Genomic DNA, 22,741 nt, shown 5'->3' with positions numbered 1-22,741 from the left:
ATGGCGAACGTCTGCCCGATGCAGTTCCTGCGGCGGGAGTGGGGGCTCGAAGGCGCCCAGGACCCTCATCCCCGCACCATCGCGCGGGAACCTGTCCCGGGACCCCCATGCCCGCACCATCGAGCCGGAACCTGTCCCGGGACCCCCATCCCCGCACCATCGTGCCGGAACCTGTCTCAGGGCCCCCATCCCTGCACCATCGCGTGGGAACCTGTCCTGGGACCCCCCATCCCCACCCGCAGGGAGAGTGAAGCCTGGGCCCCCCACGAGGGCTTGCACATCCTTTGAATGCCCCTACCACCCTCATCCCATCCTCGCCTCAGACACCCCCTGCCCTCACCTGGGCCCCGCAGAGAAGGGAATAAAAGCCAGGGGTGATCTCTTCTGGGGGCTTTCTGGGTTGAAGCGGAATGGATCATAGACCTGCGGGCGAGGCCAAGACAGGGCTGCTGGGTGGGGTTTCTCAGGACACCCGACGCCCCCAGAAAAGACAGGTGTGCATGCAGAGAAGGCGAAGCCTGTGATTTCCCCAGTCAGGACCCCGCCCCCTCACCAGGTCCTGGGCATGGAGAAGGGGGGAAGGGCCGCACCTCAGGGTCCTGCCAAACTGACGGGTTGTGATGTATCCCGAAGATGCTGATGACACACATGTTCCCTATGGGGGAAGAGAGGGTCGTCGGGACCTGGTCTCCCCTCATGGGACCGATACCCTCCTCCCCCTGACGTTGAGGGCACCTTTGGGGATGACCCGGCCATCCGGGAGCACAATGTCCTGGGTGCAGCATCGGGAAATGGCCGCGACTGGGGGATGCAACCGCAGACTCTCCTTGATGCACATGGTCAGGAAGGGCAACTGGGCCAGGTCGTCCCTAAGGAAACCCCCCAACAATTATCCAGGAAGCCAAAACAGAGACCCCTCAGCCCTCCTCCTGCCCGGTTAGACCCTCTCTCCACCTTCCTCTGACCCTCACTCCTATAACAGGATAAGTTCCACATGGACCAAGGATTGAAGCATTAGAAAATTAATACCACGAAAGTTAGTAGAAGAAAACTTTAGAAACATTTCTGAGGAAAACACAATACTCATAGGGTATCCTTAAAAGTGTTAATATATTTGCATTAAAAAAAGCTTTTTGAATTATATAATTAAAAAGCAAAAAAAAGTAATCTCTATAATGGGCTTATGAAGTTATTTGAATGAATAGGATCCCCTCCACACTCTAAGTTGGGATGACCTAATATTATAAAGGTATCAATTATTTGTAAACTAATCAATATATTCAATGCAATCCAATAAAATCCTAGCTGGCTTTTTTTTGTTTGTTTGTTTGTTTTTGTTTTTTTTTTTTTTTGGAACTTGGTAATCTTATTCAGTTTGAAAGGATTCAACTTCAAGAGCTATGTCATTTTAAAAATAAAAGGTCAAAGAAAGAGAACTCAACCTACCAGATATTAAGATCTATTACCAAAGTGAAGTAATTTTAAAAAAAAAAAAACGGTGTGGTATTATTGCAAGAACAGGAAAACAAACTCATGGAACAAAATAGAGAACTCAGATACTGCACGTGGTTAGATGAAAACTTCGCATCTGGTGAAGGAGGCCCCACAAACTACTGGACGGATGGATAGTTTAGTAGAAAGGGTTCGGACAACTGGTGATGTGGAAACAGAAAGAACTAGATCCTCATCTACTTCATACACAGGATGCTGTCTCCTCTCACATGTGAAAGGTAAGACCATTAGGTTAAAAGAAGATGACCTAGGCGACATCTTTGTGACGTAGGAGTAGGAAGGAATTCTTAAATAAAACCCCAAAAGCTCAAACTGGAAGACAAAAAAATGAATAAATATGCATTGAAATTAAGGATTTCTGTTTAATAAAAGACACCACGGACCAAAAAAAATTCAGATGAGAGATTCACTGTAGATATCTGCAATAAATATATAGATCTAGAACAATATCTTGAATATACAAGGAATTCCTGCAAATCAACAAGAGAGAGACAGATGTGACTCAAGAGAAAAGTAGGCAGAGGACATGATCTAGGAATTCACAGAAGCTCAAACACAAGAGATTTAAAACGTGAAGAGATGCTCAGTCATTGGTTCTCAGAGAAATGGAAATTGTATAGCAATGAGATGTTGCTTCACACCTATTCAAGGCAAGAGCTAACAAGGTGGGCAATGACGAGGAGGTGTGGGGGTAGAGGGACTTCAAGCACTGATAGTGGAGGTGTGGACAGGGGCTGCCATGCTCGAGGGCTTCAGTATCGTCAGGGAAAGGCAACGTGTGTTTTACGACCCAGCAAGTTGGCTCCCAGGTATAGATCCCAGAGAGATTCTCAGACAGGTGATAGACACATGTACAAAGTGTTCACTGCAGTGATGAGATGGAAGCAGCCTGAGTATTCAGCTGTAAGGGATTGGAGAGGGAAGTACTATATGATGGCTCCAAGCAATAATCTAAAGTGTACATAGACCATGGATGATAAAATCTAATGAAATCGTAGTGCTATGCTTCCGGAAAAGGTGAGAACCAGCATGAGATCTGTAGTATTTGTGAATTTTAAAATACATCCACCCAAAACAAGAAATTATGCAAATAAAAGGATCAAGCTCTCTCGAATCATATTGGTGGAGAACTGAAAGTGGAGAGTTGGGCTGAATGGGAATGAATAAATATTGCATGAAAAAATGATGACAATTAGTCATAAATTGGGGGACATGGTCAACTCCATCCTTCGCACCTGAGGTCCAAAAAGCTAATTAATTAAAATTTTCAAGAATATTTTTTGAACTACCCAACTCGATCATAGAGTTCAAATGGAAAAATAAGAATGCAAGAAAAAATTTGTAAAAACAAATTAATAAGATGGGGCTAACTTTATCAAGTTATTCATACTCCGTCAGAACATACTTTATCAAGTATGAAATGTTTTTTAAAGTATGATAATGAACACTTCTTGGTGCTTATGTATGAATATATAAATAAATAGAACAGAGTAGAGTACTGAAATAAACCCAAATATATAAATTAATTTAGTTTATCATGAAGCTGCTATTATTAAAAATTCTAAGACAAATACAAAATATTCATTAAATTATTTTGAGACAATTAGCCATTTGGTGGAAAAAAGATTCCTACCTCAGTAGTTATACCAATGGATTTCATATGGAACAAAGTATTAAATATAAAAGATAAAAACAAAAGTATTATATAAACAAAATTAAATTTTTAATAAAATATTTTTTAAATAAATAAACCCATTAGAAGAAAATAAACAAGAGTTTTACAGTTTAGTATTAGAGTGTGAAAGTCTTTTCCAAGCATGATTTTTTTAAAAACCCAGAAGCTATAAAAGAAAAAAGTTAGGGCCAGCCCAGTAGCATAGTAGTTAAGTTTGCACACTCTGCTTTGGTGGCCCAGGATTCGTGGGTTCGGATCCCAGGCAGAGACCTACACACCGCTCATCAAGCCACAGTGTGGCAGTGTCCCACATATAAAGTAGAGGAAGATTGGCACAGATGTTAGCTCAGGGCAAATCTTCCTCGAGCAAAAAGAGAAAGATTGGCAACAGATCTTAGTTCAGGGCCAATCTTCCTCACCAAAAAAAAAGAAAAGAAAAGAAAAGAAAAGAAAAAAGTTAATAAATGTGACTACAAGAAAATGAACCAAAACCAAAAATAAAGTCAAAAGACACTCTCGGGGATAATTTTTGCATAACAGACAAAGAAGTAATTTTCTTTTTATTTAAAGAACCCTTATAAACCAATATGAAAAAAACTAGAAAAAAGCTCAATGTAAAAAGGACAAATTATGCAAACTGAAACTTCACAAAAAAAGAAATGCATGGCTGATCAACATGTGAAAACAGTGCTCGACTTTACCCATACTTAAAGTGATGCTCATTAAAATAACAAAGTATTATATTTCACCTATCAGATTGGCTACAGTTTTACAGTTTCATAATGCACACTGTTGGTGATTTAAAGTTTTATAATGTGCACTGTTGGTGAGGATGCAAGATAATTGGCACTCTCAAAATCTGTTTGGAGGAGTGGATTTGCTGTGAGCTATTAAGTTGCAAAACTCAAATGGTCTTTGATTCAGCAATGCTACTTCTAAGAATTTGTTCTGGAGAGACACCCACATATGTAAGCAAAGGTCAGCATACATGGATGTTCACTACATCATGTTTGCTACAGCAAAAGACTATAGTATACTACAAAACTATACTAATGTCCATTGATAAGGAAATGTTTAAATAAATTATGGTACACCCATATGGTGGAATTCTATACAGCTATCAAAAAGGAAATAGGGATCACTGGTCCTATCACACTACAGGGTAAATCAGTACAGAGATGCCGAAAGGCAATTTGGCAATATGTTATAATTGCAAATATTTTCATATACATCCTCCATAGAGGGATGAGCTGAGTAAACTGCAATGCTGTGCAGCACTCAGAAAAAGGAGCCCTAAGACACGCTGTTGAGTGAGAAGAACAAGTGAGCAAGTGTGTGGGCATGCATGTATTTCTCTTAAACTGCAACAGTATATACATATATAGACATTCCAAGAGAAAAGAAAGGTCTGAAACGACATATGACAGACTGATGTCTCTAGAGACCCCTCAGGAGACACAGAAGGAACTAGGCTTGGGGAGAGGGCAACAAAGTTGAAACTAATCTTCTCCATGATGTTTCATTTTGTGCACAAAAAATAGACTTCTTCCTATTATTTTTTTTTCTTAAGATTGGCACCTGAGCTAACTGTTGCCAATCTTCTTTTACTTTTCCCTGCTTTTTCTCCCCAAATCCCCCCAGTACATAGTTGTATATTTAGTTGTGCGTCCTTCTAGTCGTGGCATGTGGGACGCCTCCTCAGCGTGGCCTGTGAGTGGTGCCATGTCCCTGCCCAGGATCCAAACCAGGGAAACCCTGGGCCGCTGAAGTGGAGCGTGTGAAAACCATTCACCCACGGGGCCAGCCCCTTCTTCTCAATATTGATTTTGCAACTCAAAATTAATTTTCTGAAACTTATATTTTATTTAAAAAAATGAAAGGATCTTGAAGTTATATTTTCGATGAGCATGCCTGAATGCTCTGTGTATACTCTCATTTGTAGAGAGACAAGACAGATGAATGAGTGAGTAAGAAAGACTGTGAACAGATAAACGTGGTTATAGACTGAACATCGTCTGAAGGACACAGGAAACCATCGAAGGCGGCCATGGGATTGGGGTGCTGGCATAAGAGAGAGGTGTTAGGGGGCTGGCCCCGTGGCTGAGTGGTTAAGTGCACGCGCTCCGCTGCAGGCGGCCCAGTGGTTCGAATCCTGGGCGGGGACATGGCACTGCTCATCAAACCACGCTGAGGCAGCGTCCCACATGCCACAACTAGAAGGACCCACAACAAAGAATATACAACTATGTACCGGGGGGCTTTGGGGAGAAAAAGGAAAAAAATTTTAAAAATCTAAAAAAAAAAGAGAGAGAGAGAGAGAGGTGTTAGGTGCGTTAACCTACCCTACTGTACTCATTTTTCAATATATCCGTGTACCAAATCATCATGTTGCACACCTTAAACTTATACAATGTTATATGTCAATTATATCTTAATAAAATTGGGAGAAAAAAAGAAGGAGGCTTATATTCACTGTAAACCATTTTGTACTATGTACATTTTTATCAAATGCATAATTTTTTGAAGTTGGGAGAAGCACAAAAACATTTCTCCAACTCACAGGACTGCTGTGCTAAGCAAAGCCTTGAAGTTGAGGGCACTACCTCCAAAGTGTTTGTCCAGTCCAACACCTCCTCACCATCCTTCAGCCCTTGGACCAGAATCTTCCCCCTGGCCCGCTAGGCCCCAGCTCTCCCCGACCTCCGCCCCAGTTTGCCCCTGTAGCTGCAGAAAGATGTTTCTAATACCCATATCCGACCCGTCCCTCCTATACTCAAAGATCTCCCGTGTATCCCATTGCCCTCTTGCATTAGTCATGGACCTCCCTTCCAGAAAGAATGCTGTACAGCTACAAGGAGTGCTTTTAGCTTTTAGCCTCCAGCTATAGGGTCTCCAGGCCCTGCTGCAGCATTCCAGCCAACACCACAGCTACCTGGGCAGCTCCCAGCCGAAGACTGAGCCCAGTGGCCACTATTGCCTTACCATTTCTGCCCAATGTGAGACTCCCCTAAAGGCAGCATCTCTGCCAACTTATCTTTTATCTGGTATTGGCTTTTCAAAGGACTTGAACTGACAGGTTTGGAAACTCGTAACATGGTTTCCAAAGCATTCCAAGAGGGGTTTCCGTTTCCAGCTCCAGCCTCTTCAGGAGCCCCTCTTGTTCCTCATACTGTAAGTTTCATAAGGATACAACCACTGTTACTTCCCCTCAAACTGCCAGGCTCACTCCTGCACGCTTCTGTCCTGGTCTTTGCAGAAGCCATCCCCTTGGCCTGGAGCACTGTCCGCTATCCACATCTAGTGGTGAATTTGTATTCATTGTTCCACTACCCAGCCTCACCTCCTTTCCTCTCTGCCCACCCCTGCCCAGGGAGGACTAGAACAGAACTGGACACTGAGTTGGGAAAGGGCAGTTGGGAAAGGATATGTTTACTGAATGAGGAGATGGATGATTTTTTACTCCCAAAGACCTCTTGCAAACCCCTGGAATAGACTATTAGGCGGGAATTGGAGAAGAGAATAAAAATTAAGGGCAGCTTGGCTCTTTGGGGAAAAAATGCAACATCAGGCAGAAAAAAAGAAAGGGGAGAAGTGCATTTACTGAATCCATTCTGAGTGCATCTGTTCTACACACATTGCTGCAGCTCTGTGGGGGAGAGACTCCCCACCCTCCCTACCAATTTACAGAGGACAAAAGTGGCATGAAGAAAAGAGAATTGATTTTATTAGTCACATAGCAAGTTAGTGGGGCAATAAGTGTGGACACTCAGATCTTTCTGTCTCAAAAGTCTGCAAACTTTCTCCTGCTCTCCAGGCTGGGTACCAGACCCTACATGTGGGCTCTGCTCCTATTCCCACTAAGTAGAAATGACAGAGGGGTTCAGGAACAGACCATGTGCACCTGCACTCACCACTCAATCTCTTTAGGCTCGCGGTCCCTCAGGAGCTCTCGCACCTCCTGCCGGCAGTGCTCCTGGTGCTCTGGGTGCCTCGCGAGGTTGTACAGAACCCAGGAGAGGCCGCTGGCTGTGGTGTCGTGTCCTGAGAGGCAGCCAGACAGGTTTGGGTCTCTGAGTGGCTTCAGCACCAGAAGGTGGACAGCGCCCTTACATTAAGGCCCTCAGTGAGAATGGGGAGGATGGAGGGTGACAAGGTTGTCCAGGGACCACCAGCCAAGTCCCTGGGATAGAAAGACCCCTGCCCCTTCTGTATTCTCACCCCCAAACATAAAGGTGTCAGCTTCAGCTCGGATGTCCTCATCTGGCAGTCCCTTCCCATCTTCATCCTGGAGAAAGGACAAGAAGACCCTTTGAATCACACCAGCTCTGAGGGTGCCTGACTCTAACCTGAACAGTCCCTGAAGCTCCATCATCCAAGTGGGATCCTTCTCTCATCATCTCCAGAGCCCACCCCACAAGCCTCCTCCCTGGTCTCCTGCCTCCTCCTTACTCCTTCCAGGCAGCCTTCTACGGAGTCATGCCTAAAACTTATCTCTGACCTGTCCCTTCCTTCCTCATACACCTTCACTAGCACCCTCTGCATCAAATCTAAGTTCTCCTATCTGACATTTGAAATCAAGGTCCATCCTACCTCTTGAATTCAGATCCCAGAGAAGCCCACCTTGGCCAGCAGGAGCACATCGATGAAGTCCAAAGTCTTCGTCTTAGCCTTAGCCTTGAGGAGGTCATGCGAATCCTGGCTAAAAAGAGTGCGGCGCCGCTCCTGGATGACAGCATCTGTGAAGTCGTGCACCAGGTCACAGGCCCTACGGAAGCGCCGCCCGTCGGGAGTGAGGTAGTACAGGAAGTCCATGTGCATGAAGATCTGGTGGTGCCGTTTTGTCACAAGAGCACTGAGCTCCAAGATGGCAGCAATATATTCGCTGGGATTCCTGCAGGCCCAGGCCAGAGAGAGCATTATGAAGCAGCTTCTCAACTCATGGGAAACCCTAGGAGCACCTCCCAGCCAGAAACCCAGGACCACATGCCATCCATAAAAGAGTGCCCTCATCATGCTTCTCTCTCTGCCTCCCATATCTGTGAGCTGTCTCATGTCCTAGACACCAGGGCACAGCTTGAGAATCACATTCATCTCCTCTTTCTCCTACACAATATCTGATCCTGCCCATTCTTCCTCAGTTTCTCCCAAATCTGCTGCATTTTCTCCACCAAGTTCAGGCCTACTCCTCTCCATGGTCTCCTTGCATCCTGTGTCTACACAAGTCTTCTCTAGAGTCAGATGTCCAAGCTCAGCTTTGACCATGATCCTCATCTGCTCAAACACCTTCCATGGCTCCTTGGAAACCTTAGGATCAAGTTCATATTCCTTTGCCTGGCTTTTGAATGTCATTAAGATCTACCCCTGCCTACACCTCCAATCCTATTTCCCAGGCGTCTCTACATTGTTGTACACACTCTGCTCGTCCTAGCCTCCTGGCCTGTATCAAACATTTCTACCTACCCAAAAGGATTGCTCTCTCTCTTTCCCCTTCCCTGCTTCAGTGTCCGGCTCGGACCCTTCTCCTCCAGGAAGGCCCTTCTGATTGCCCTGGTCAGTCCTCCCTCTGTCTATTCCCTTGCATCTATGGCCCATGTTCCGAGGCCCTGGGCCAGGACTCACTCCTGGCAGTTGCTGTCGAAACTGAAGACACATTTCTGCAGACTGTCGAGGGTCATGAGGCTGATGTGCTCAAACATGTCCAGATGGGCACTGCCCTCCGAGGCCAGGCGCTTCCACTTGGCCTGGACAGAGAAGGGGCAGAGCCGGGGATGGGATGGGGCCTCCCCTGAGCCACGCCCCAACCCAACACCAGGACAGGCTCCCAAGACCCAGTCTCTTGGCCCCAGGCACCCCTCCCCTGGAGAAGCAGGCATGAGTGGGAGTGGACGCTATTACCATGAGGACATGAAGACCCCACAGCTGGGGGTCAGGTGGCCTGGGTTCAAGGTCCAGCTCTGTGTGCAGAGCAGAAAGTTCAGTTCATTGGGTCAGTTCATAGCCCTCCTCTGGGCTCCACCGCTCAAATCTTCAGTAATACTTAATATAACCTTCTCTGGTGTTGGACAAATCAGGTTAGAATCCCAGGTCCATCACTCATAGTTCACTTACTAGCTATGTGAACTCTGGCAAGCTCCCTAACCTCTCTGACCTTCCATTTCATCGTCTATAATGTGGCAATAATAATCATCTCTACCTCATAGGCTTGTGAAAATTAAATTAGACAACATACGCCATGGCATTGAATACCATTTCTGGTATGTGGTAAGCACTAAATCACTGTTAGCTATCATCATCATCTTCATCATTATCATAGCGGCAGCTGACGACAGAAACGTCCCCATTCCTTTGTTCCTCCGTATACCCTATTCCTATGCAGTGAGACTCTGCAGCTCTTCCATTAGCAGATAGAACCTCTTTCTCCACCTCTCGAATCTGAGCTGGACGTGGGACTTGCTTCAGCCAATAGAAAAAGGTGGAAATCATGGTGTGCTAGTTCTGAAACAAGGCTTCAAGAGGTACCGCATCTTTCTGCTCACTCTCTTAGATCCCAGTCTGCACCATGCAACTGAGCCTAGGCTAGCCTACTGGAGGATGAGAGACAAATGCAGGAATCCATTTGTCCTACCAAGGCCACCCTCGACAAACGACAGCCAGTCAAGCCCCAAACATGTATTAGAGCTGAGCCTGGATCAGCAGAGCTGCCCACCAAACCCATCCATGACCACAGACAGATGAGTGATTCCAGCTGAGATGAGAAGACTTGATGGACCCATCATCTTGTGAGCAATAACAGACACTAGTTCTTTCAAGCCCGTGGTGTGTCATGCAGAAAGAGCTACTATGCAACCTTCTTCATTACTATCTTGAATATACAGAGCTTCAGTGAGGCAGGCTAGAAACTAAAGCCTTCTGGGTACCTACTATGTGCCAGGAACATGAATCCATTACATCATCTTGACCACCCTTTAAGAAGGGATTATTATCCCCATTTTACAGATAAGGAAATGAGGCTTGGAGAGAAAAAGCAATGACCCCAAAGCCATGCAGCAGAGCCAGGACTCCAGATGTGTGTCTGAGGCCTCTCCCCGTTTCCCAAGGCTCCAGCTGGGACCCTGGGTTCAAGGAACTCACGTGCATGATGTCTGCACTCTTGTTGAAAATCTTTATATAGGACTTTAAGATTTCGAAGTGGAAGGCAGGTGTCAGCAGGCGGCGGTGGTGGCTCCACTTGTCACCAGCACTCAGCAGGAGCCCGTCCCCTAGTAGAGGCAGCCACAAGGAGTAGTGAAGGATAGTGTCTTCCTCTAGCCCCCAAGGTTATCCCCAACTCCCTTTGCCCATAGTTACTCACCCAGCCAGGGCTTCAGGAAGCTGTAGAAATACATATCCTTAGGTGCGATGGCAGCTGACATGAGAGGTAAGCCATCAGGGGCCATGGAGAGGGGGAGGGGAGGGACTTTTGAGGTGGGGTGGAGCCTCGGCCAGGGGTCTGCCCTCCCCCTCCACGCCCAGCATAGAAGGAGTGGGGCCAAGGGCAGAGGAAGCTGGGAGGAGGGGTGAGGTGAAGGGGGACCAGACCAGGCAGCAGCACAGAGTAGAGCAAAGGCAGAGCCCACAGACGCACCCCTAGTGCTTAGAGGCACCCCAACATGGCACAACACATCGCAGCATGGCTCGACATGGCTCCTACATGATCCAACATGTTCTAAACACCTGAGCACAGCCCAGCACTCTACAAAACGCCTTCATAGGGACCTGGGACACCGTGTCTGGTCAGCACCATCTGATATCTCCTGAGACATCTGACATGACCCCACCATGTGTTAACACGTACTGACATGAAACAACATGTATGACACACCCTGACATGACACAGCATGCTCTAACATGGGACTGAGACAATCTGACATGACCTCAGTGTGAGCCACAGATGGGCCCTAGACAGGATTTACAGTCCCATTAATGTGCCAGACATGGCCCAGGTATGACACAGACTTCCTCAGCATTCTCCTCCACACCATATTTGCTGTTAAGTGCTTTTGTTCAAGGGCTCCCTTGTCCTTAAAAAGACCAGAGCATGCTGCCCCCATCAGATGCTGAGATCCACCCACCATGAAGAGCTGCCACTGCTCCCTCCAGCCTCTAGACCAGCCCCCCCAGGGCCAATCAGACACAGCTGACCACCCTGCAGTCTGGTGGATCTTCTCTCATAATAGTCTGGCCATTTCCCAGCCCCAAATCACCTTTCAGCTTAGGGTCCCTCCCATCAGAGGCAGACAGGGCAGCTGAGAACACATAGAACTAAGAAGGAAACGTCAGCATGCTATGTGACCTTTAGAAGCCATTATGCCTGCCTGACCCTCAGCTTCCTCACCCAGGAAATACCCACCTAGCAAGGATGCTGGTGGATGGTCATCTGTGGTATCTGCCTGTCCAGCATCCATCCCATGTCCTGGAACTAGCACTCCACAGTCTCTCCACTTTCATTCCATGTAGTTAGAAGGGTGGCCATGCCACCCCATCCTCTGCTCCAGAGCTGGACATATGGCCCTAAGCCTTGTCAACCAAGTCACAGTGATTAGATGAGGAATTGGTCCCTGTGACCCAAGCCAGGCCAATTTCATGGAATCCTGCAACTTTCCCTGGGTCTGTGAGGAATGAGCTCACTTGTCCACGGGGGCTGAGCTTCTGGGACTCATCTTTACCAGCAGGAGAGTGAAGCCATCACAGAGGAACACAGAACTACAAAGATGAAGACAGATTCCCAATGGCATTGTTTGAAGACCTGGATGCAGCTGTGCCTGAAGACAACACTCCCTGAGCTTTTCAATCAATAGATTCTCTTTTCTACTTAGATCAACAGTATTGAGTTTCCTCCACTCAAAAATGAAATAGATTTTGGCAACCAGAGAGAGCCAAGGACCTGCCCAGAATCACCCAGCAGGTTAGTGGCATAGCTGGGTCTCTGTTGACGCTGTCCATTCCCCTTGCTCAGCCTGGTCTGTCCAGGGGTAAGAAGGGCTGAAAGCAAAGGGAGGAAAGAGGCTGGGGTCGGAGGCTCCTGGAAGAGATACCTGGGGCCTGGAGCAGGGGGGCAACGAACTTAGGGTGGACGAGCCGCAGGATGGGGTAGAGGGGTCCCATCCACCAGAGGTGGACGTCACGGAAGTAGTGGCCCAGGTCCTCCACCAGCCGCAAGCCCTCCTCGTTGCTCTTCGCCTGGGGATAGGAGTGGACGAGGCCAGACCTGGCCTCAGAAACGACAACTGCCCTCTGCACCCACCCTACCCACCACACCCCCACGCACTCCCTTCTCCTCTTCTGCCTGGATTATTGATCTACACCTCTCTCCATCTCACTAAGGCAGCTTCTCTCTGTTGGTCTCTGTCTTTTTTTGTGTCTATATATCTATATGCCTCTCCTGTCCCCTCACTCTCTACATCTCTCTGTTTCTTTAGGCAGATAAATAGATAGATAGACAGACAGTGTATGGATGGACAGATAGATGATGGATGGATAGATAGACAGACAGACAGACAATTAGGTACAAGATAGATGGATAGATGGTGGACAGATGGATGGATGTAAAGATAGATAACGTATGTATGGATAGATAGATGACTAGATTGTGGATGGATAAATGATAGATGGCTGGATATATATAGAAAGAAAGATAGATGATGGATGGATGGATAGATGATTAGATGATGGATGAATAGACGATGGATTTATAGTTGGATAGATAAACAGATAATGGATAGATGATGACTCGATGATAGACGGATAAATGATAGATGGATAGATAGGGTAGATAGATAGATAGATAGATAGATAGATAGATAGATAGATGAAGGGGTAGATAGATAACTAGATGATAGATGGAGAGATGATTAGATGATGGATGGATGGATAAATTGATAGATAGATGTGTTTGTATCTCTGTACATACATGCTTCTTTTACTGTTTATCTGTCTCTGCATCCTTCTCTCTCTCTCTTTCCCTCCCTCTTTCTCTGTATCTCTCTCTTTCCCTGACCCTGTTTCTCTGTCCATCTCTCCAGCTCCTCATCTGTTTCTCCTCTTCGCTACCTTCCATGGCTCGCCCTCAGAACCCATCACCTCTCCCTGGGTGGTCTTGAAATCCTTCTCACTCTGCTCCCCTCTCCACTTTTCTTTGCCTCTCACTCAGATCACCCCACCTGCACTGCAGGTGCTGGCTCTCTCACCTCCAGGCCTTAGAGTGGGCTCTTCCTCTCCATAGAATACACATTCTCTTCTTTTCTTAAAAAATTCATACTCATCATTCCAGACCCACTTCCAACAACTCTTCCTCCAAGAAGCCCTCCAGACTGCTCAAATGGCAGAAGTCTTGCTTCCCCTCTGTGGTCCCCCAGCCCCTGTCTCTCTCCCTCAGGCCCATCCTGACAACAAGATTGGAGGCGACTCTGTCTAGCTCTGTGTGTTCAAGATTGAGGGTTCCTCCAGGGAAGAGCCAGGTCTGAATTTCCCCACAGATACCAAGCAGTGTCTCGAACACCAGAATGGGGGTGGCAAATAAAAGAAAGAAGAAAAAGATGGCCAAGGGCACCCTAGAACAAGAGGGGCCTTTGAACCTGTAGGGGTCACAGAAGCTTGGCAGGGAGGGCTTGCAGCCCTTGAATGATGCTACGGTACCCACCATCATGTCTCAGGGGGGATCTGTGGTGATGGTGACAGAACAGGTGATGTTTGGATGGCAGAGAATGACAAGAGGGGCCCATCCAGGTCACAAATCCCTGGGGGTAGTTGGCCACCAGCTGAGTTACGTCTCTCAAGTCCTCCTCTGTCGGGGGAAACTGCAAGCAAGGAGGGGCCATCACTCCCCAGAAGCAGCCACGACATGTGCCCCCTGCAACCTCTGCAGTGGACACTGTGTCCAGATTCTGCAGGGATGGGGGAATCCAGGCTTCCTGCTGCTCCTTTCCTCTCAGGGCAGGAGGGTCCCTGAGGCCTCTCCAAGTCCCAAGGGAGCAACCAGGGCACAGGGAGAAGACACGCTCTGCACACAGAGGCCGACCTTGGCTCCAGAAGATGGATTTCCCTCATCCTGGGAGTGATTGCAGCCACGGGGCGGCCACAGGGGGAGGTGCTCAAGGGGGAGGTTTGTGGGCAGGAGGGTGGACTCAGGACTAGACCCAGGGGCTCATTCTCACATATTTTCAACTCCACATGGCCTCTGGTTACTTGAATGGTGAAGGGTCTGCAGTCCCAAGACCCTCCAGCCCAGGCTGATGCCAGAGAAGGGGCCTGAACTCTGACCATCAACCAGGAGGGCAGCTCCCACCTATGAGCCCCTTCTGAGGGCTGGCCGCTATGCACGCTGCATCCTGTGTATCTATGTCTCACAGTGCATCTCGTCTGTCTCTCTATCTCTGACACCGTGTCCTGTCTGTCTCTCTGTCTCTCACAGTGCGTCCTGTCTGTCTCTCTCTCACAGTGTGTCCTATCTGTCTATCTCTCACAGTGCCTCCTGTCTGTCTCTCTGTCTCTCACAGTGCATCCTCTCTGTCTGCCTATCTCTCACAATGCGTCCTGTCTGTCTCTATCTCTCCCAGTGTGTTCCATCTCTCTCTCTCTCCTGAACCTATCAGCCTACCCACCAATTGTTCCATTTCCAGATGAACAAACTCAGCCTATGTCCTCCAATATGAAAAGAGGGTGGGTCACCTCCCAGTGGTGTTTCCTCTTCAGTCCCTCAGGATGTTTCATCCAAGCCTCACCATTACCCCCAGGTGCTCCAGGCAGGTGAACATAAGTCATTCCACCTTGTCACCCTCTCCCTGCTCTCCGAGGACCCTGGGGTGAAGATTCAAGGCATGTGAAGAAATTGACAAGAGAGGGAGAGCCACTCTGCCAAGGTCACACAGCAAGGGGGACTGCAGGAGGGATGACTAAGACTGGCCTCCACAGCCGAGCCATTGGAGGGGGAGGAAGAACTGCAGTAACTTTATAACATCCCTGCTGTCCCGGGGCATGGTGAGAACATCCCAAGACCCAGAATCTCAGGAACGCCTCACGATAAACCTGGGTCATCCTGTTCTGCAGTAAGCTGGTCTGGGGGAAGGGGTGGGAAGGAGCTGGACACTCATCCCTTTGGCCTGGATAACCAATGGAGGTGATGGCAGGTTTTTCCCAGGCCTGGGGCATGGCCTCAACCAACATTTATTAAGTGTCTACTGTATGTCAGCTCCTGGGCTGGGCACTGTAGATGTCATGTCTGCTCACAGAGCTACCGTCTAGTGGGAGAGAAAAATAATCAAGTAGCAGTTGGACAATTGACTGTCTCAGCATGAACAGGGCCCAGTCAGAGGTTAAGGTTTGAGGGGCCCAGAAAGGGTTGTAGAAGGCAGTTACACGTGAGCTGAAAATGGGAGGTTAAGGGGGATCAAGCGGGTGACCGCAGAAGGGAAGCACTTCCAGACAGAGAAGCAGCAGGAGCAAAGGCTCTGGGGGGGGCTTGGCTCGTGGGGGAGAGCAGGGGCTCGGAGTGCCCAGGCTGTGGGTGGCGGGGGCAGCAGGGCCCGCCGGGCAGCATTTAGTCCTTGTCTTCAGAGCGACAGGCAGTCATTGAATGGTTCTCAGTTGACATGTGGTGTGATCTAAACTAAATTTCAGAGAAATGCCTCCAGGGCTAAAGAGAAAGTGGGCGACAGAGGACAAGCGTGGCGATAAGGAGGCCAGAAAGGAGGCTGGGAGAAGCTTCCGGGAGAAAGATGACAAGGGACGGAGCCGAGGTGGCAGCAGCGTGCAGAGAGGGGGCAGACTGAGGAGAGATCCTGCAGGCAGCACAGCCGGACATGCTGAAGGACCAGATGTGCAAGTGAGAGAAGAGGAGGGTCAGGGGACCCCAAAGTACGGGACGTGGGCGATGGGAAGCACGGGCTGCACGGAGGACGGGGCAGGATCCAGGAGGAGGCGCGAGTTCTGACTCTGATTTGCTGAAATGAGGTGTGTGTGAGATTCCACATGAGAAGACGAGGATGGGGCTGGACATGCAGCCTTGGGCTCAGGAGAGATGTGAATGTGAGTTCACTCACAGAGGGAACTGGTGGTCCACTCAGGAGCTGGAGCCCTGGGTAACGAGGTGGCCTCAGGAGAGAGAGGAGACAGACGAGGGCTTAGGATCCCAGGGGGTCCCTACATAGAAAGGTGGGGTGGAGGAGCCAAGATGGGAGACAGAGGGGCCACAGGGAGACCAGGCGAGGGTGGCATCTTGGAACCAAGAGGAAAAGGAGGTTCCAAGAGGACAGGGTGATCAACAAGTTCAGAGAGCTGCCATGAAGTGGATGAGATGGGATTTAGGAACCTGGGTGTCACGGTCATCTTGGGGGAGCATGAAGAGGTGGGGGACCAGGCTGGAGCAGGTGAGGAGCAAACGGGGAAATGGAGGCAACAAGTGAAGACTAGTGTTTGTCCACAAGGAGACAGCAGAGTGAGTGGACTGGAGGTCTGGGTGCAGAACGAGGTGCCTTGGAGGTGGGAGGGGGTAGTTTACATGTCACCCCTGTGTCCTGTTTTGTGACCTTCTCTAGCATCATCACGGAGAAGAGCTCAGAGGACTTGGGTGGTTGAGCTCAGACAGGGCAAAGGTTTTCCAAGAGGCTGTGAAGGAAAGCCCAACGGGCAAGAGACTTCAGCCCATGTGCAAAGGCTGAGCATCTAAGCTGGATGTGTCCAAGGGAGTGGGGTTGGAAGGAAACTGTCGGACTGGGGTGTAGAGCAGACTGGACACCCCGGCAAGATCCAAAGGGTAAAAAAAGAAGGAAAAAGAAGCTGGAAAGAAGAGGAGGCCATGGTCAGAGAGTGCGACACTCAGGTCAGTGGCTTTGGAGGCGATGCCTTTACGCGTGGTGACAAAATCCAAAGAGGAATGTAGCAGTACCGGGCCGGCGGAGCACAGGGGACGGTCCTCTGAGGATGAGGCTGCGATGGTGAGCCAGAAGCCCCCTCCCAGGAGGTTTGGCCATGAAGGCAGAGGCCAGAATGACTCCTTCATAAGGGTAAGTGGTCAACTTCTTTCCAAGTTGGGCGATAGGGCCCACTGATCTATCTTGGGGGTAGGAGGCAAGACAGGAAAAGAAAGCACCTGAGGGAGGGGAGGAGAAGGAGAGACTGCCCATATCTCACCTCCAGCCCAGCTGTGTCCCAGGGGGAAGGGGGCTGAGGTCTGAGTTAATTCTTGTGGGGCAGTGGAAGCCCAAGAGGAGCAGACACTGGCCAGAGGCTGTCAGACACAGGCCAGCAGCGAGCGGACCCTGGACAGTGCCCTGAAGAGGCCTCAAGCTCAGTGGTGGAGACTGGGGACACAAGGGGACCCAGCACTGTGCAGCCCGCCCTGGGAGCCTCTCAGAGCTGCACTGATGGATCCAGAGCAGGCTTGGGGTGGGGACAAGGACGTGGCAAAGGCGTGGGATGGCAGAGCAGAGGAACGAGTGAGTGAGCAAGGAGGGGCCGCATGGGCCTCCCTCTCACTTCTGCTCTCCTAGACCCCAGCCCAATCCTGAGCCCCATTCCCGATCCCTCAGGACATCCACCCTGATGCCCCAGACCCCTCCTGCTGCCACACTCACCAGGCCCAGGTGACCCCAAAACCAGTTCCGTTTGGGGGGCTGCGGGAAGCATCGCAGGCGGCAGCAGTTGTCATAGAAGGTGGAGGTCCAGGCCAGGACGCGGGCCAGGAGCCAGGAGGCCCCGACCAGCAGCAGGAGCAGCCACGGGGAGGCTGCCACGGGCCCGAGTCCCAGCCAGGACAGGCTCAGCTGCGGCATCCTGCAGGGCACACGGGGTGGAGGGTGAGCTCCTGGGGCCCAGGAAAAGCCAGGTGTTGGTGAGCTCGAGGCACAGACAGACAGCTGACAAAGAGGGCAAGGACCAAGGGTGTGAGGGACAGGACAGGGAGGGGCAGGGATGGTGAGGGCTGGGGCCAGGGCAGGGAGGGCTCAGAGAAGGGCTCAGAGAGGGGAGGGGGTCCATGGAAATCCAGAGGGAAGGAAGAAAGAGACAGAAAGACAGACAGACAGAGACACAGAGACAGACAGGGGAGAAGAGATAAAGAGGAAGAGAGACAAAGGAGGAGAGGCCCAAACTAAATCAGTGGGAAGTTTCCGGAGGCTCCAGTTACAGGAAACCACCATCCTGGTCCCAGCCAGCTAGCTCCCTGGAGCCACCCCTGCTGTGGGCAGCGCCCTCCCCACCCCAGGCCGGCACCTCCAGCCCTGGACCCCAGCCGGGCACCTTCTGTCTGGAGCAGTTTGTCCCACACAACTTCCTCTCCCCTGCTTCTGGGAAGTCTTTGTCTCAGGCCCAACCTGTGAAGTGGGGGAGGCTGGCAGGGCCAGGCTGGGCCAGCCAATCCCAACACGCCTGCTTACTTCCTCCCCACCTGGCTGCAGGCCCAGATGGAGGTGGGGGAGGGGAGCCAGTGTTGTCAAGAGAGGCTTACGAACCAGCTCAGGGCCACACAGTATGGATGCTGGATCTTCAGGACTCAACACCTTCCTCGTGGGGTGGAGGGGGCAAGTTGAGGGGAGGGCAAAGGTGTCTCTGGGCCCCAACTTTACAGCTGCAGCTGCCCTTCCCATTCCAGGGTGTGAGAGGTGAAAGGTTGCATCTGAGAGTTCAGGTGCCAGGTGAGCAAGGCCAGGCCAAACCTTGTCCCCACACATCTCCTGGGCTCTTGTCCACATGAGGGGCCAGGAGGGCGTCATGCACTGTTTCTTGGTGCGGAATCAGAAAGCTCAGAGACAGGGAGCCTCTGGCCCCAGGACAGCACAGCCTGGCAGGAAGTCAAGACCTGCCTCCAGGCAGCCCAGGGCCTGCGTTGAGACATGAGTGCTGGGAACAGGAACGAAGCCCCCAGCCTCGTGAGGCTCACCCACACCAGACTCTGGGGTAAGGAGCCCCGTCAGGCGAGGGCATGTGGAGGAGTGGGGGGTGAGGCTGCAGGGGGTCATGAGAGCACGGGATACAGACAGCGGAGGGCAGAGCTGGGAGAGCCTGGGTGGAGTCCTGCCCGTCCTCACTCTGACTGTGGGCTGTGCCAGCCCTCTCTGGGCTCAGGGTTCCATCTGGGAAACAGGATGTCAGATGAGGGCCTGAAGGGGGCACATCTTGTCCAGATCCTGTCCCGAATTCCCCTGTGAGGTAGTCTCAGCCTCTGTGAGGTCTCCCCGCAATCAGAGGAGGGTGAGTTTGAAGGATGCAGCTGCTGAGTGAGAGGACTGGGACAGACATTCCTCCTGCAACTGGCAGAACGTTAGGGAAATGCCCACAGTTTCCTCGCCCTCACAATTCTTCCAGCCCTACCTGATCCAGCTTTAGGTGCTGGGCCCTGGATCTCTCAGTACGTCTGGATGAACTACCCTAGATTCCTCTCTCTGCTGGGGGAGGTGGGGGTGTGGTCCACCTGCTGAAGGTCCATCTGGAGAAGAGCCAGGGCATGGTACATGAGAGGCAGCAGGGCTGGTCAGATAGGCCTGGGGAGAAGCAGGAGGAAAGAAGAGGAAACAGAGGTTCAGAGAGGTGCAATAACTCCCTCCAGCCACACAGCAAAATAATTCAACATGACAGCACAGGTGAGAGTGACTCCTGACACATAGTGGGTGCTCATTAACTAATTAGGGAAGAAAGGGACTTTTGTAGCCATGAATTCTAAGAACTGGACCTCAAAATGTGGTCCTCAGATCAGCAGCATGGGCATTACCAGCCACATCTTGGAAATGCACAATTTCGGCCTCTAACCCAGGCCCACAAAGGTGAGGGCTAGAAATTTTTTGCCACTGTCCCCAATAAAAGCAGGAGTTTATTTCCTTTCTCCTTGAATCTGGGCTGGCCTGGGCCTGCTTAACCAATGGTGCGTGTGGAGGTCACGCAAGCAGTGGGCAGCGAGGAGATCTCACGCCTGATGCTGACATTTGCTCGCGGGGCTCGGCCCCTCAGCACGCAGTGGCCGTGAGGTGCGGAGGCCCAAGCCACGTGGAAAGGCCTCCCTCGTGTAGAGCTCTGATCAACAGCGGCGCTGACTTCCCAGCCAACAGCTGGTATCGACTGCAGCCACGGCACGGAGCCGTTTGGACATCCGGCCCAGTGGAGCCTCCAGACGACCACGGCCGCGGATGCCATCACGCATACAGAGCCGTCCAGCCGAGCCAGCCGACATGCGAATCAGAAGAGAGAATGGAGTGGTCGCTGCTCGAGGCCACGGAGTCTAGGGACTGTCTGTGCTGCAGCAGCAGGCCATCCTGCCCAACTCCATCAGAATTCACATTTGGGGCAGACGCCCAGGCCTTCATGTGCAGGTCCCAGCTGGCGAGGTGCTGCTTTCAGAACCCTGAGTCAGGCTCTGCAAGTCACTCAGGACCCTCACCCTCAGTGTCTTCATTTGTAAAATGAGCAGAAAAATCCATACTCGCCAGGGCTGTGTGTTTATCGAGAACCTGCTGCATACCAAGCACTGTTCTGCATGCTGGGGGTGCAGCCGTGAGCACAGCAGACGGCGACCTTGCCGTCAAGGGGCTCGCGTCCAGTGGGGAGACGGGCGAAAATTGAATACATAAGCAAGAACGTATTAGATAGTGACAGTAAGGTGAGGGCTTCCAGGAGGAGGCGACCTTTGAGCAAGACCCGAATGAAGAGGGGACTGGGCTGTGTTGTTGAAAGGGCCCCGGGGACAGAGGTGATGTGCCCAGCAGTGGGCACAGGCAAGGGAATTCTTGTTCCTCCAACATCTGCTCCATGATGACAGTCAGTGTCCTTAGGGAAACCAGCCAGGTGGCAAAATTTGGTCCAACATTCAATCTAGAAGCAGGTATTGAAGATTCCTTCACCACAACCAAGAACTCAAACCCCAGCAGGCCTCGGGTGCCATGGGAGGGCAGAGTCCAGCAGCCGGGCCCAGCTTCCTGGGTCATGTGACAGCAGGGGAAAGGGGGCCAGCGTTGCAGGCAGGGAGCCTCATGTCGGGGTGTGTTCTGAGCCTGAGGAGGCTGGAGCATCTCCAGTAGTTTCTCATCCAACACGGAATTTGTCAGCTGTCAGATCACAGCAGCCTGGCTTATGGAATGTCCTCAGCCAGTGGTGGAGCAGGGAGCCATGCACAGGAAGACACAGGCTGGTCCTTCTCCAGGGTCCCTCCACCACACCCAGAGCCAGGCAGGGGGCATTCATGCGTCAGACCAGCGATGGTCACTCTGTGAGTCTCCAGCTTCAGGCACAGCCATCCCCCCCCACGAGCCTCAGTCTCCACATCTGTCAAATGGGCCTGAGAACAGCTCCACGTTGCAAGTGTCCATCAGACACAGGCAGAGAAGCTCCCGTCAAAGTGATGTGCTAGTCAGGGTCCCATCCACACACTGACTTCTGAGTGTGTGTGGGCCTCTGCGTGCGCAACATCTGCACCTGCATTGAAGACGCCAGGACCCACCCTCACAGCTGCCACTGCAGGAAGCAGAACTGGAATCTTCGTCCTTTCAACTTGGTACGTGTCTCTAATGTGCCCCCTCACTGAGCTGCTGTAACTTTTACCACTAAAACATACTTTTAAAATCAATAAGGACTTGGCACAGAGGAAGGCACACGGCTGGCACACAAAACGTGAGCGGCTCTTACTTTGTGTCACCATGGAGACACACCTCCCGGGAACAGGCCTGAGGTCTGCAGGAATGAGCACGCAGGCTGCCTGTTGGCTGGAGTTTCACCTTTTCTTGCTCGGCCATTGGGAAGGAACAAGTTCTGGATTCAGCCAGAAGCGAGTTCAAATCCCAGCTCTGCTATTCACTAGCTGTGTGACCCTGAGCAAGTCACTTGCCCTCTCTGAGCCTCATGTCCTCCTCAGTAAAATAGAGAGGTGGATGCATCCTCCCACGTAATTCACTCCTCAACAACAAACTGTACTTCAGCACCTGCTCTGTACCAGGCACGGTGCTAGGACCCAGGACCCGGGATGAACAAGACAAGATGAGGTCTCTGCATAGCGGTGCTGATGTGCAATGGGGAAGCCAACAGGAAATGAGACCAAGTCCGCCAATGCTGGCAGTGATAAAGGAGATTAACAGAGTGGGATGCGCTAGAACGTGGCCAAGGGGGCTGTTCTGGGTGGGGCAATTAGGGAGGGCCTCCCTGAGGAGGTGACCTGTGAACAGAAACCTGAGTGGGCTGTGAATAAGACCGCCCCCTGAAGCCGCCCCAGATCTGTAAAGACCCAGGACAGGGTAGGGCACACATGTTGGTTCCTACACATGTTCGTTCTTGCTTCTGTCCTCAAGTGTGCTGAGACAATCAGGGCTGGCGAGGCACCATGCTGTGTGTACGTACAGTCAGGGCCGTGGGCCAGTGGGAGCCGGCCGTGCTGGACACCCAGGGTGGCTGACGAAATCTGACCGAACACTCAGCCCAGAAGCAGGTGTTGAGGTTTCACTCCATGTAATCAAGAGCCAGAAACCAACAGGCCCCTGAGGCCGTGCTGAGGGCAGGACCAGCTGGCAGAGCTGCCACATTCCCGGCCCAGGCAGCAGATCA

At 50.9% G+C, this 22,741-nt stretch overlaps 1 protein-coding gene across 1 annotated transcript in view; it reads right to left on the bottom strand.

The window, feature by feature from the left end:
- Positions 1–18,450, bottom strand: part of LOC124244585 (cytochrome P450 4F6-like) — a 43,921-nt gene extending 25,471 nt beyond the window's left edge. The window contains exons 1-13 of the mRNA XM_046671196.1: positions 18,434–18,450; positions 17,797–18,026; positions 12,262–12,406; positions 10,539–10,592; positions 10,319–10,446; positions 8,807–8,928; positions 7,808–8,078; positions 7,406–7,472; positions 7,099–7,228; positions 736–869; positions 591–655; positions 341–423; positions 6–27 (exon numbers count right to left, since the gene is read on the bottom strand). Coding sequence (XP_046527152.1) covers positions 6–27; positions 341–423; positions 591–655; positions 736–869; positions 7,099–7,228; positions 7,406–7,472; positions 7,808–8,078; positions 8,807–8,928; positions 10,319–10,446; positions 10,539–10,592; positions 12,262–12,406; positions 17,797–17,994 — 1,419 coding nt within the window. The 5' untranslated portion in view covers positions 17,995–18,026; positions 18,434–18,450. The remainder of the gene's footprint in view (positions 1–5; positions 28–340; positions 424–590; positions 656–735; positions 870–7,098; positions 7,229–7,405; positions 7,473–7,807; positions 8,079–8,806; positions 8,929–10,318; positions 10,447–10,538; positions 10,593–12,261; positions 12,407–17,796; positions 18,027–18,433) is intronic.
- Positions 18,451–22,741: the final 4,291 nt, after the last annotated feature.

This window comes from Equus quagga, chromosome 9 (genome assembly GCF_021613505.1).
Source record: "Equus quagga isolate Etosha38 chromosome 9, UCLA_HA_Equagga_1.0, whole genome shotgun sequence".
Classification (NCBI taxonomy): Eukaryota; Metazoa; Chordata; class Mammalia; order Perissodactyla; family Equidae; genus Equus; species Equus quagga.
This window is presented reverse-complemented; position numbering and strand designations above follow the sequence as displayed.